Source organism: Cucumis sativus, chromosome 1 (genome assembly GCF_000004075.3).
Source record: "Cucumis sativus cultivar 9930 chromosome 1, Cucumber_9930_V3, whole genome shotgun sequence".
NCBI lineage: Eukaryota > Viridiplantae > Streptophyta > Magnoliopsida > Cucurbitales > Cucurbitaceae > Cucumis > Cucumis sativus.
This window is the reverse complement of record NC_026655.2, coordinates 18,166,783-18,182,330: the sequence shown is the minus strand read 5'-3', so window position 1 is coordinate 18,182,330 and position 15,548 is coordinate 18,166,783. Positions and strand designations below refer to the sequence as shown.

Here is a 15,548-nt window from a genome sequence, read left to right as displayed (position 1 = left end):
ATGGATAAATCTTGGATGCACAAGAGTAGATTGTCTAAAGATTATGAGTTGGGTGTGGAAAACTTCATCAAATTTGGATTTTCTAATACAACTAGCTCCTATATTCGTTGTCCTTGTTTGAAATGTGGGAATTGTGAAAAACATAGTAGAAAGGGTGTTAGAGATCACTTGTATGTTAATGGTATTGATGAAAGTTATAAAATTTGGTTTTGGCATGGGGAAGAACTTCCTAACTCATCCTTCTATGATGAATCTTCAAAGTTTGACATCCATACATGTGAAGATCAGGATGTTGGAAGTGTAAAAGAAATGATTGAAGTTGCTCATGAGGAGTATTCAAAAGACCCAACTGGATTTGAGAAGTTGCTTATTGATGCTGAAAAACCATTGTACGAAGGATGCAAAAAGTACACAAAGTTGTCTACTCTAGTCAAATTGTATAATTTAAAAGTTAGGTATGGATGGAGTGATACTAGTTTTTCAGAATTACTTGAAACTTTGAAGGAAATTATGCCTAATACCAATGAGCTCCCGAATTCATTGTATGAAGCAAAGAAAACATTAGGTGCATTAGGAATGGAATATGAAAAGATTCATGCATGCCCGAATAATTGTTGTCTCTATAGAAAAGAATTTGCTAATGCAATTGAATGTCATGAATGTGGTCAATCAAGGTGGAAAAACGTCAAGGATACAAATGAAAGGAGAAAGCAAATTCCCTCTAAAGTGATATGGTACTTTCCAATCATTCCACGATTTAAAAGGCTATTCAGAAGCATTGAATGTGCTGAAAACTTGACTTGGCATTCTACTGAAAGAATTAATGATGGTAAGTTACGACATCCAGCAGACTCTCCAGCATGGAAGTTAGTAGACATGAAATGGCCAGACTTCGGTTCTGAACCCATAAATCTTCGTTTAGCATTGTCAGCCGATGGAGTAAATCCTCATGGTGACATGAGTTCTAAATACAGTTGTTGGCCGGTAGTGATGGTTATTTACAATCTTCCACCATGGTTGTGTATGAAAAGAAAGTACATGATGCTATCAATGCTAATTTCAGGACCAAAACAACCAGGGGATGACATAGGCATATTACTTAGCACCACTAATTGAAGATTTAAAACTTTTATGGGAAAGTGGTGTTGAATGTTATGATGCTTATCGAGAAGAACCATTCAACTTAAGGTCAGTTTTGTTGTGGACAATCAATGATTTTCCTGCATATGGTAACCTTAGTGGATGTTGTGTGAAAGAGTATAAAGCATGCCCAATTTGTGGAGATAATACAAATTCTATAAGGTTAAAGTATGGAAAGAAAATGGCATACCTTGGACATCGTAGATTTTTGGCACGTCCGTATCGACGACAAAAGAAGTCATTCAATGGTAAAAAAAAGAACTTGATACAATTCCAGAGCCACTTTCTGTGGAGGATGTGTATTTAAAATTGAAAGATCTTGAATTTTCTAGAGGGAAGAAGAACCATAAGAAACGGTTGATGAACAGAAGTGACAAATTTTGTTGGAATATATTATCTTCTTTTTTTGAGTTGCCATACTAGAAGGATCTTCATGTTAGACATTGTTTAGATGTGATGCACATTGAAAAAAATGTTTGCATGAATATCTTAGGTACATTTCTTGATATTCCTGGAAAAAGTAAGGATAGATTGAATGCTAGACGTGATTTAGTTGATCTAAAACTTCGACCAGAGCTTGCCCCTATTAGTAGTGAAAAGAAAATATTCATTCCGCCCGCGTGTTATACTCTTACAAAGGATGAAAAACGATGTGTTTTGAAGACTTTGTCTGAAATAAAGGTTCCTGAAGGTTTAATCAACCGTCAAGAACTTTGCCTTTCTTGACGCTGGCTTCAACGACGTTTTTAAAACCGTCAAGAGAGTCGTCTCTTGACAGTTTAAAAACGTCAAGAGAGCCTGTTTTTGTAGTAGTGTTTTCTTACAGAGCCTTACCTAACCCTTTCTTTTTAATCGAAAAGCTTTTCAGCAGCAGTCTTAACCAATTTCTTGTTCTTTCACCAGAATTTAATCTCATAATAATCCTTCTTTCCTTTTTTTCGTCTTCCCAAGGACTTCTTCAATTTCTACACGATCGTTTAGATTCCTACACGATCATTTAACCTTTTACACGACTGTTTAACCTCTTACACGATCGTTTATCCTCTTATACGATCGTTTAGTCTCTTATACAATCGTTCTATCTCTTTTACACAATTTTTTATCCTCTCATTTCTATTTTCTTACACGATCATCTAATTTGTCATACTTGATCATTTACGTTCATATACGATTGTTTAACCAAATCATCTTTTATTAAGGAACGAGTCTCACAGACTTTACCGCCCAATTGAAATCAGGATAAGAAAATGACAATGACACGTGACATTTTGGCATTGGTTGAGTCTCACCACCAGGCAGTGGCAATCATTCTAGCATGGGAAGTCTCACCAAAGAGACTTATAAATAGGTAATGTCCGACCATTTTTAAGTTGCTTTTACCTTGTGTTTTGAGAGAATTTCAAGATTTTCATAGATTCATCACGAGCTCGAATCCGACAAGAAATTACAAGGAAGTTCTTGGCTAAGGAATTAGGTGAAGAAGCTAAATCATTGTGAGTGGTTCTTCTTAAAATGTTTTCGAACCAAAAGAATTTCTAATGCCCTTAAAACCCTCAAATATATTCTCATTGAATTCATGAATTCTTGAGTTATATGATTCCTCTTATGATCTCAAATCCTTAAAATAAACTTTATTTATAAATGGTTTGGATTTGAAATGAACTAGAATGACGAAATGAGACGATCTTTTGTACCCTATGCGATGAAATTTCTCACACTTACTATGACGTTTTGGTGTAGGATGTCTTATCCTTGTTGTGTGATCTAGAATAAGATGTCTTATTTTGTTGTGTGATCTGAAATATGATGCCTCATACTTGCTATGTGATCTGGTATGGGATGTCATCTGGCATTGAAAGACGTGTTATGCATGATGGAATTGATGGAACCTTGCCGATTCCGTTGACACTACTCCTCACAGCTGCAACCTAGTAAAATTATGTGGTAAACACTTGAGGTGAGGAAGGATACAAAGATGTAATAAAATATGCATAATGCTTCTACGCTATGAATATATGATGAGTTTTGAAGAATATGTTTCTATGGCGATATGAGCTTTTAAGCATAAATTGAAAAGGAAACGCCTTCCATGTGATTGATAAAATTTGTTGATGAGATATGAATTGTGTTAATCGTCTGACGCGTTAACATGATTTAATTTAGACTTAATGTTTTACTATTGAAACGCATAATGTTTCTATTACATGATTTGGCGAAATGAGTTACAATGTTTTGTGGCTGAATTTGACTTATTAAATATATTGGTAAAAGACCCGGGTAGTTTTAAATGCCTTGATTTATTCTCCCCCTCTCTAGGTAGCGAAGGACAACCAGCATTTGACTTGTCGTCTTGATCGTCTGTCATGACATGCTCAAATCGCATCATCTTGGTTGTTTTGAGATTGTATACATTTCCAGTTGAAGGAACTTAGTACTAGTATTATACGTACTTCTTATCCATTATCAATGAAGTAATTGTGTTTTAAATTGAGTTCTCATTTTACATTCAGTTTGTTGGTTTGTTGTGTTTATTCCACTCACTAGGCGTTTTGCATTCTATCTCGTAGAGTGATTCGCATAAAATGTCTAGGCGGTCACGTCTCCACTTGGTCGCATGGAGTGATTTTTGGGACAGGGCGTGCATGCTTAATTGTGTTGTTTGTATCTCTTTCCACTATTTTTATTCGGTTGAATGGTAAGTTTGACATTAATGAATTTTTAATTCATATTGGTTGCTCTCATCACGTTTTTGATAATGAATCTTGTTTTTTGGATGTTCAACCAGTTCCACTTTGTATAGTGGATTTTCCAAATGGTCAAATAGTTGTTGCCAGTAAAAGGATGGTGTGAGATTGACAAGCCATAATACTTCATCTTGTTCTCTAATTCGTTCCTCAATTACAATGTAATTTGATTTTAGTTTCACAATTAAATAATGATCTCCATTATTGTATTGTAGAATCTAATTCTAACATATGTGCTATACATGAGGAAGGTGATTGGGATGGGTAAGAGATGGGATGAACTTTACTATCTATGGAGAGGTGTCACAATACAAATAGTTTCAGTTTAGGGTTCGTCGTCCTTGAAGCTATATCATCATCGATTAGGACTCCTTTCGAGAATATAATGAAGTTGCTTCATTTTCTTCATAATTTTGTAGTTCATTTGAATAAAAGTTGTGAAGTCTATCATCGAACTAAACATTCTCACAATATTTTTTTCTTTAAGTCAAATTAAATCCACTAAGATATATGAGTTAACTCCTGCTATTTATGGGGTTTGTATAATGAACCCTCTTTCTATGATGCTCGTTATTTTTTTAACTTTGGTGGATGATTATTCTCAAGCCATATGAGTTTATCTATTGATTGATAAAAAATAAGTATTTATGATGTTTATGTTATTTTTTTCTATGATTGACCGGCAATTTTCCCGAAGGTGAAACTTATTTGTAGTGACAATGGAAATGAGTTTAACTGCAAGAAAAAATATTTTGAGCATAATCAAGTTATTTTTCAAACCTCTAGTATGGGTACACTGCAACAAAATGTAAAAAACACAAACATAAACTTATTTTGAATGTTGCTCGTGCTTTAAGGTTTCAGGGAGGATTATCAATTTATTTTTGGGGTAAGTTGGTTTGGTCATTGCCCATAAATCGAACTTCGTCCAGTGTTATCTTCAGCAAAACTCTTAGAATCTCTTTGGTTGTGCTCCAACATTTAGTGACTTAAGGATGTCTAGATTTCACATATAATCATCAACAAACAAAAGGTGACAAGTTTGCTAGTCAAAGTTGCAAATGTGTTTTTGTGGGATACCTATTTTCCAAAAGGGGTTGGAGTTTATTTGATCTTGAGAAAAATGAGTTTTTTTTGTGTCGTGAGATGTCAAGTTCTATCAAAATGTCTTTCCTTTTTTTATTGTTGAAGGGAAAATTTCATGTTATGGATAAAAATTCTTCTCAAATATCACATGATGCTATGGGAAATGGTGAAATATTGAGTGGGGAAAGTTTCCTAGCACTTAAACCATAGAAAAAATCCCTTCTAATAAGAGAACTTTTGAAAGTAAATGGGTATAAAAGATTAAATACAACTTTGATGGAAGTCTAGAGAGATTCAAGGCTAAATTAGTTACCTTTGGAAATCATCAAATGTTTCTGGCTATAGCAACATCAAAGAATTGAGAGTTGCATCAAATGCTTCCATATGAAGCATCTTGTAGTGTGCTCAAATATTTTCTTGATATTAAAGTTGTTAGAAGCACTCCAAGTCTGTTTTTATGCTAGAGAAAATATGCTATTTATATCATATTAGAAGCTGGTTTAGAGCCTAAGCTAGATTTTTGAGCTCTAAACTGGTTTCTTTTCCCAACAAGTAGAATCATTCGTTGGCGGGTGTCAAGGGATTTTGTCTCTTGGATTCTGAGCTCTATCGTTGATTGGTTGACCATTAAATTTATTTAGCAGTTACGTGTTCTAACTTAGGTTACTCGGTTCATGTTTTATCTTAATTTATGCAAAAACCAAGGCAAAATCATTGGGATGATGCATTATAAGTCATTCATTATTTGAAGAAATCTCCAGGTCAAGCAAATACATTTTGACGATGAGTTGACTCTGACTAGTTGGTGTAATTCAAAAGTGGGCAGCATGTTCTCATACCAGACTATCCTTCGCTGATTGGTTTGTGTTTCTCGAAAATTCACCAATTTCATGAAAGACTAAGAAACAACATACAATAGCTCGTTCTTATGCTGATGCCAAATATTGCTTTATGGCTTCTATTACATGTGAATTAAAAAGGTTAAGAGGTCTTCTTCTGAGTTTGGACGTTTCTGATTCACAATTGATTACCCTTTTCTTATTCTAAATTAATTCGTATCTGATTCACAAATAAGTCTGCATCACATATGGCACACAATCCAATGTTTCATGAATGCACAAAACACGTTGAAGTTAATTGTTATTTGGCTCGAGATGTGATTTAGAATGATCTTATTTCACCATCTTATGTACCAACACCAACTCAATTGGCAGTTATTTTAACCAAGACCCTAACTAAAAATCAATTTGAGCTTTTACTATACAAGTCGGACATTTTCAATTTGCATGGTCCAAGAGAGGATGATATGAAATATGTCTACATATACTCTTCAATTATAGAAATATCCAAATATTATGTGCGGAAAAGGGAACCCTCTAGGATTCCTTAATTCAACTTTTTACAACACTATCTCATATAACTATAATATTGTCCCCAATTTATTCTTTCAAGTTCCATCTCAAATCAACAATCAATTTTAAAATAAAAAGTACTAGAGGAATGAACAAGGCGTATCACATGACCTTGGTGTAAACCCCATGTCGTTTAGTTGTGCGTTGGCCATGCCCCGTGCAAGCCAAAAGCCTTGGAAAACCTCTTACCTTCTAAATGTGTGCACACCCTAAGCTTTGCATCCTAATGCCTCAGTCGCCTTCAACCTTTTCCCCGTAACCTGAAAAATATTTCTAGAAAACTTTTTTCAACTTCCAAAGTTTATAACTTTTAATGTAGCCATAAAGTTGGAAAAGTTCATTCTTTAAACTTGCTTAGAATTTTCTTAACTAGTTTACCTCCAATGTTCAGCTTCAAATTTGAAGTGATACATTCCGTAGCCTTCCAAAAATCCAAACTGCTCAAAAATCCTTTAAAAGTGACCTTTCTCTCTTCCTTCAACTTGATAAAGAATCTTCCCCAAGTCATCTATATCCAGCAGCCTCATCTCACCATCTACACTCTTTTATTGAACTTTTGAGACAAGAATAAAAAAGATCATATGAGGGAATCGAGAGCAACTTTCGTTTGAAAATTTATTTATAGAGCATACTACATAGCCAACCTTTCCACCTTCTTATTGCCTAAATTTGAAATTTTCCATGTTGTGGACATTTTTTCTCTACTCAACCATCCACCCTTGAACACCTAGGGGTAAACCAAAATGCTCAGCACCTCACCTCACTTCACAAAGCCTTGACACCTAACTAACCTCACAATGCTTGGCCACAAAGCTCAACACACCTAGTTTTTTCCTTGGTTGTCATCGTTCAATCTTTGACACAAATAGGTTCTCAATGCTTAGCCACAATGGCGCCTAGGACATGCCTCTAAAGGTTCTTAACTAGTGTGGCTCTTCAATTCTTTACAAACTGCTTAACCTTGCTTGACTTGCTTCAGAGGTTCACATGACTCCCTAAGATATGTCCATAGAGGCTCATATGACTCCCTTAGCATCTAGCAATGCTCAAAACGACCAACTTGCCACACTAAGCCAAAAATCTCTTTTAAATTCTTTTCCTTCTTGTTTGGATTCTAATCTCTTAAAGCCTTCAAGACTTGAACTCTTTTCTTCAACTCTTTTTTTCCTTTAGAAGCAACCTATAAACACAACATAGCAACAACTTCACTTCAACTTTCACCAAACTTAGTTTTCTTCCTAAACTTAGAAATTCTTAAGTAAGGTACAAGTTTGCATTTAAATTTATATCCAACTCTAGCGCACTCACATTGACATACAAATGCACTATATATGGGAGCGGCATTACGATTGAAAATATAGTGTTCATTACATGTTCGTAAGCAATAGGGAATGACATAAACATTACTGATCTTGATGGTTTTCATATTATGGTATCTATATATTATCTTTGACTAGCTTGAACTCATATCTACACCAAGTGGATGACTCCATAATTTTGATAAGTCGTTCAAACACAATTTCACTGATCACACTTATGCTAAAACTTCCACATGGAAATTAGTTATAATCAACTCCATCAATACAAGCATACATATGATCATTTGTAAACAACGTAAATGCCACAACTTCGTCTACTGTTTTCTATATATATAAAAATAAGACTGGCAATATGCATTATTTGTTATTTATCTAGTATTAAAAAATCATAAAACATCAATTATCACTGTTGAATCTAATATTACAAAAAAAAAAACAGTAAAATAAAATTTGTATTTACGTAAAAAAGAAAGCTAATCTTTTTAATTTAAAAAACTAATACCTATAAACAATAAAATAATTTTTCTTTACATTAAAATAAAAAGAAGCTAATCTTTATTAGGAAAAGATTTATTAAAAGCAGAATACATGCAAACGATGGTTGGTTATCTACCTCATAAATATTTTTAATCCCATTTTAATTTTTCTTCTTTTAGTTACACGTTGGTTTTATATATATATATATTAAGACTTCAAGTGTATTCTGAATTTAATATATACAATAATACTGATTTTTGTAATAATGAAATATTACTATGAATCTATTTTTACTAATGACGTTTTTCTTTTTTGATTTAATCTGGTGTAATAAAGCATAAAATATTTACACTTTATAGAACGATTTCGAAAGCAGAAAAAGTCAAGAAATCCACGATAAAAAATATCAAAAATGTCATGTGATTAATTGACATCCAATGCACTTAATATATTTGGAAAACGATCAAATTAGATTTGGCTATTCTTTCCTATATTTAATTTGACTACCCAAATGTAAGCGATTTTTTTAAAGATTATTTGGTACACGATCGTTTAGATTTTGCTATTTTTTTATACGACATTTTTATTCAAGATCCTTTGTATTTGGTAGACAATCTTGAACAACCAACCATTTGAAGAAAAAAAATCTTTTATATTTGATACAAGATCTGGAATCAAATAAAGTTTGAAAAAAATGACAGAAAAAGAAATATAAATGGCAGAAAAAAGAAGAAAGACGATGGAGAGAAAAAAAATTGCATGAGAGAAAGAGAAGAAAAACGATAAAAAGGAATGACAAATCTTGAATATTTTAAAAGAATTGACAGCTTAATGGACTTTTTCATTTTATTATAAGAACGATAAATATTGTTACTATTTATTAGATTTATCACAACTATAAAAAAAACACTACTGCAAGTTTGGTTTTTCTTGACGCACACAAATTTTGATTTTCTTATGATCATGGCAGAAGACCATCAAGAAAAATATTTTTCTTGATATAGTGTTTATCTTGACGCTCATGTATATCAAGAAAAGTCCTCTTATTGTCTTGAAGAAATACAAAAAACGTGAAAGAAAATGTAGATTTTTTATTTCTTTGATAGGCAAAGTTTCCTTAATTTTGTTGATGGTCCATAAACGTCAATAAAACTATTTTTCGATGGACAATAAACATGAAAGATATATATTAGTTAACTGCACATCAAGTTAGATAGATTTCTTGATGGACGAGGCCCATTTTTCTTCTTTTTCTCCAAACACCAACAAAATCTGGTAACATTGTAGTATGAGAATATAGTCAAAATTTATAATTAATTTAGAAAATATGAATTTAACAAAGAAAGGCAAACTTCATACCACAAATTGTAAACAAATTGAAAGACTTGTTGGAAGAAGAAGAATGAAAGTCGATTATTTTGAAAGGAGTAGGGATTTAGAAGAGTAAGTGAGGGCGGTGAGTAGAGAGAAGTTTAGGCAATAGTAAGTAGTTAGTGAAGATGGCGAGAGAGGAGAGATTTGAAAGATGGAAGAGTATTTTTTTAACCGAATTATGTGAGGAAAAAGTCTAGTGGTGGTGGTTTAATTAAAAGAAATTAATTTCAAAACTAACATACTTTGATTACAATCCTAGTATATAGTTCCTATTGAATTTTGCTTTATTAAAATAGACTAATTAGCAAGTAGTAGTGACATCACAAGAATAAAAATGCATGAGTGAGATGAAGGATAAAGTTTCATTTGATAGGGAATTATTGGTAACGATAAGACGGACAATGGCTGTTTTCCCTTTCTTTTTTGCTTTTTAGCACATCACTATTTGCTCATCACTCATTCACTCACTCACTCACTCACTCACTTCTCTTCCAACTTTCAAAAACTTTCACTCCTTTTTGTTTCTTCTAATCTTTTCACTGACATTCCATTTGCAATGGGGTCATCTCTTTTTTTCTTTCTTTTCAATTTTTCTTATTTCTTTTCTTTTTATATAATAATTTTATTTAGGTACACCCTCTTGTGACACTATTGCCATATTTATCTACTCTAACAGACCTTCAAATCTCTTAAACCATATCAAAAATCTTACCTTATTCATTTAAATGTTAATAGTTAGGATGTAAGTCCAATTCGAATAATTTGATAACTCGGACCACCCAATTCATAATATATGGATTGGATTGGGTTGGTTTAAAATGTGGAGTGAGTTTTAGATTGAAAATTTTGGTTTTTTCTTGGTTGGGTTGGGTTTTGAGTTTGTGGTTGAAAAATTCGGTTTAACCCAACTCAACCCGAATTAATAATATATATTATTTATTTAATAAAAGTAAAGTTATGAGTATTTTGTTAAATGATCGTGTAGAAAATTAAACGATTCTATGGAAAGTTAGCTGATCGTGTAAGAAGTAAACGATTGTTTGAAGGTAGAAAACTAAATGATCACGTGAGAAGGTAAACGATCATTTAGAAGGCTAAACGATTGTTGGGTTGGAAATGAAAGGAAAAAAAAACCAATACAACCCGACAATCCAACCAACCTAAACATATGGATTGGGTTGAAAATGTCTCTTAACCCAATCCATTTACACTCCTAGTTAATATAATCGTTTAACTTGACATTAGACACACCCTACTCGACACCTAAATCTCTCCTCGAGAATAGTTTAAACTTTCCAAAAATAATAAAAAGAGGTAATTGGTATGTATTAATTAAATAGCTCAATTTTGTTTATACAAGTTTGAGAGTTAAGTGGTGAAAATAAATAAATAACTTGAACAAGAAATGTGAAAATTTAAAAGTAAAAAAGAAAAAATAGGAAACAAAAAAATGGCTTACAAACCCACTCATAAGATTCCTCTAAGATTGAAATGATTGATTGATACTTTGATGGGATCCAATTTCTCCAATTTGACTAGTTGTTTGGATGTTTGTGCCTTTCAGTTTTTATTCCCAGGGTACCTTTCTTTATAATACTTGTTGGCAATTGTAATTTTTTTAAATGTGATCTAAAACATTGAAAATTTTGTTTGGTAAATAACTATATTGATTTAATCTAAGTTATTTAATATGAATTTAAGAAAAAAATCATTGTTATATTATGAATGGAATAAATATCACGGTAAGAAATACTGCTTTTAGTGGCACAAAAAAAGTGTTGCTAAGAGTCGAACACTGAAAATATTAGCGACGACTAGATATATATGCATTGTTGTATCCAATGTAGTAGTTGCGAAGTTGATACTTTTACTAACATAATAATCTTCATGCACCCATTACAACATCACTTTTATTTATGCATATGCATATTACTAAAACCACACTTTACTCGTGCATGCACGTTACTAAAACCTCACCTTTAACAACATTCTATATGTTACCGATAGTGATATATAATAGCATTGTAGTAGTTTCTAAGAGTTAAATTTTAGCAATATGTAACAAAATGAACAAGTGTTAGGATGTATAAATGTTAAAAGGATATATTGATAATGGAATGATAAATCTTAGATTTGTAAAGGAAATGCAATGGAAAGCATAACATGCGCGCCCGAAAACAAAAACAAATTTACTCTAAATGCAACTAAACATTTTAGATGTTAACATTTTATAACTATCTTAATTAAAAGAAAATTAGGGTTAAAGGAAAATTTATATTTGAAGATTTCTCGATCCTCGTTATCTCCTCACTAACTCGAATTGGAGACCACCACAAGAGTTGACTCCTATTTTTTGGATGTATAATTGGGTTGTGGGACCCGTAAAGTGGAGGAAATTGAGAGAGATGGAATTTGGAGGTGAAAATTTAGGGTTGAAATTAGGGAGAGAAAATATGTAATTCCAAATTTCAGAATTTGCAAAAGTTTTTAACAATTTGAATAAAGAATCAATTTATAAGCAAATTACATGAAAAATGCATGTAATTTATTCATAAAATCTCAACACCTACCATTCCACTAACCATTGGTAAAATTTAGTGAGCTAAGTGTCACGTCCCGCGAAACGACCCCACTTTTTGCACCAAAAACTGCTATAAGACTCCCAAAAGAATGCCAAAGGGAAGCCAAGCACGCTCGAACAACAACCAAATCCGGCCATGTGACGGCCCACATGTGCCCACAGAAGGCAGCCCACGAGCCCCGCATGCATGTCACGACACGTGCCCACGACAACCCCATGTGCGTGTACGGACGCACACCTCATGGGCACGGACACCAGACAAGGCGTCAAGCACCAATGCCACCCAGACGACCCATGTGCACCGACAGCTGCACATGTTACGGCGGCCAACCCATCAGGCGCGCCCACACCCATCAGACGGCCGCCCATGCCAGACACGGCATGGCATGCGCGGCCCCATGCGCGCGCCCCAGCATGCGCGCGCGTCCCTGCATCCGCACGCCCCACACTCCGAAGTGCCGAGAAGCTTCCAGAAGAATCGGGAAGGCGCGCGCCCCAACGCGCGCGCGCGCAGAAGGCTCTGGAAGGCCCGCGCGCACTAGACACCCCGAGATGCTTCCAGAAGGCCCCAGACACGCCCCTGTGCGTGCTGCTCCGCCCATGCTCGGTCTAGACAGCCCCAGAAGCTTCTAGAACACCCGAGACAGTGCCAGAATGCACCAGAATGGTCTGGACACACCCGAGAAGGCCCTGGAACATGCTGGAACGTGCTGGACAAAGCTAGAACGTGCTAGAAGGCTACAATGACGGTCTGGAAGTGTCATGAAAGGTCTAGTCCTCTCTAGAATATTCTAGATGATACAAGAGGGTTTAGTTCTAGGCTTCCTTGTAATGTACTAAACCCTCTTGCATCATCTAGAATATTCCTTGGCCGACCTTATGAGGCCCTAGGTCGGTTTGGCAAGGTTATAAATACTTGTAAGGGCTCTCATTTGTAAACCAAGAAGAAGAAGGAAACCAATAAGAGAAAGTGTTCTCTTAAGCTCTCTCAACTTCTCACTCACTCTCTTGCCAACCCATTGTGATTTCTAAGTGCCTTAGGTGCACTAATCATCTTCCGCTGCATATTATTGAGGTTATTCATAGTGCTTGGTGCACTAACCTCTTGTTAAGGCTTACTTGGCTAACGGGGACGACATAGTCAAGCCAAGTGCCGCACGGTTGGTTAGCTTCAGATTCTAACCACGTGACATAAGTGTTTACATCTCATGTAGTCCTCTATCCCACTAAGTGTTAATGTAATTTTTCCGCTAACTTAGTTCAAGGGCAATATGGTCCTTTTTCATCTTTTAAATCAAAGTAAACTTTGTCTTTTTTAAGTTAAAAGTCAACATTTTGACTTTTTACCATTTTGTCTGTCTTGACTAATTTCAACCTCCCGAGCATGAATCACATTCATTTTTCCAAAGTTCAAATCACATTTGAATATAAAATCCGTCAAAGTTTGATTTTTTAATGTCAAAAATCAACATTTTGACCTTTTACAATTTTAACAATTTTCATCAATTCTGAGCTTTTGAATATGAATCTGTATTCAATTTTTTTATATTTAATTTACATTTAAACATAAAGCTTTCAAACTCATAACTCTCGGTTATATCAAATATATTTGCGAGTTTCACCCTCTTTACCTAATTCAAACAATTCGAATTATTTCAACATATTGTTCTAAGTTAATTTATTATGAGCTAACAAGGGGACCTAATGAACCTATAGATCATGGGCTTCAATGATCCAAGATTAACTGGTTAAACCCTTTTAGATCAAACTAATCAACATTCGTTAACTAACAAGTCATTCCACTAAAACCCCATAGTTGCACTCCCCTCATTATAGATATATTTGTTTCTATCTAATATAACCATGATCAGTAAGTTAATCCTTCACAGGTTGTTCGTAACCTCAGCTAGGTCAAAAAACCATTTTACCCCCAAGACTACATTTTGTTCCTTAAGTTTCACTGATCCACTATTGAACAATTGGTTTAAGGTCCAAAACCTATAAACTGAATCTCTCTCAATCAATGAAGGGGTGGGACCCGTTGTTCAAGACTTGGATTCAGTCCTTAAGAGAATAACCTATCTACTAACCTTAAAGTGGGTAGAAGTGAATTATGTCTTGCACCCTATGTTCTTAGCAATCCACCCTATCTTACCCCTGAAATAGAAGGCTTATTGGGCTAACGGCATTGAGCTGCCCCCACCTATGCAAATCTAAGGATAATTTCATGTGAACAAAAGTTGGATTAATATTAAGTTACCTAGGTCATCAATAATCAAAATAGTCAGTTTTATACAGTCCACTGTGTTATAATTTAAAAGTGACTATTTCATAGTTTCAGTTTTATGTAAACTTTTTACATATAGGATGGTTCCACTTCCATGTCTCTACATGAACGATTCATGGTCACATCGTTTGTACTAACTACTCAAAGTGGGTCGCATCTGTAGTGTCTCCAAAATAAGGCATCCAACTTTATTCATACACTATAGGACCTCCTCAAACTTGATCCACATTTATCTCTCTACATGCATAAAGTTCAATTTTACACTAGATAGCCTTCGAAACTTTAGTTTATTGTAATTTAAGATTATAGTATTCTATTTTCACTAATAAGTCCTCAATAACCACTTTATTGAATATATTATAATTTGAAACTACAAACTACGAGTTTTAGGACGTAAATTCCAACCAAATTATAATATAATATAATCACGCAAATACGTATAATTCAAAAGAATATGTAATTGATTCATATACTGCATCTCATTCTTTTAACAATGGTTCTACCAATTTATATGTTTCCACAAATAATTGAAATTCAATTTCTTGATCTTTATCTTCAATTTTTGGAAACTTAGAAAGTTAGAAACTTAGAAAGTTTTTCTGTTAAGCCATGACCAATGAACCTACAAAACCCTTCAAATTGTATCTGATTAAACGCAAAAATGGTAGACATTCTCTCATTTCCATCCCAAGCATTTTATTTATTTTCCATTTATAAAAAAAAAATCTCATTATTTACTTATTCATTATAAAATGGATCGATCTAGCAATGATGAAATTTATATTATGTTTACTGAATCACATTAAATTTTACCTAATTTTATAGGTGTAATAAGAATAATGCATAAAATATATATGAACGTAGGAATAAAGAGACTTTGATACTCAAATGAAATATATTGAAATTGAAGTAATCAATTTAAAAATAGAAAAATTATTGTAAATAGTAAAACTGTTGAAAAGATAAACACCTATAGACTTGAAAGTTTATTATCGATAAAATTTAAAATTTTACAATATTTTATAATAGTTAGGTTCATTAGGCTAAATTAAAAAAATGTTGCTTAGAAATATCAATTTTCAATTCAATTGAAATTTGAATATTTTTAAGTCTAAAAAGTATACTTAA

General features: G+C 33.7%; 1 protein-coding gene across 1 annotated transcript; it reads left to right on the top strand.

Moving 5' to 3' along the window:
* LOC116404332 lies at positions 1–1,116 on the top strand. Its single transcript, XM_031886521.1, has one exon. It carries the CDS (start codon positions 1–3, stop codon positions 1,114–1,116), a length of 1,116 nt encoding a protein of 371 aa, XP_031742381.1.
* The last annotated feature ends 14,432 nt before the right edge of the window (positions 1,117–15,548 follow it).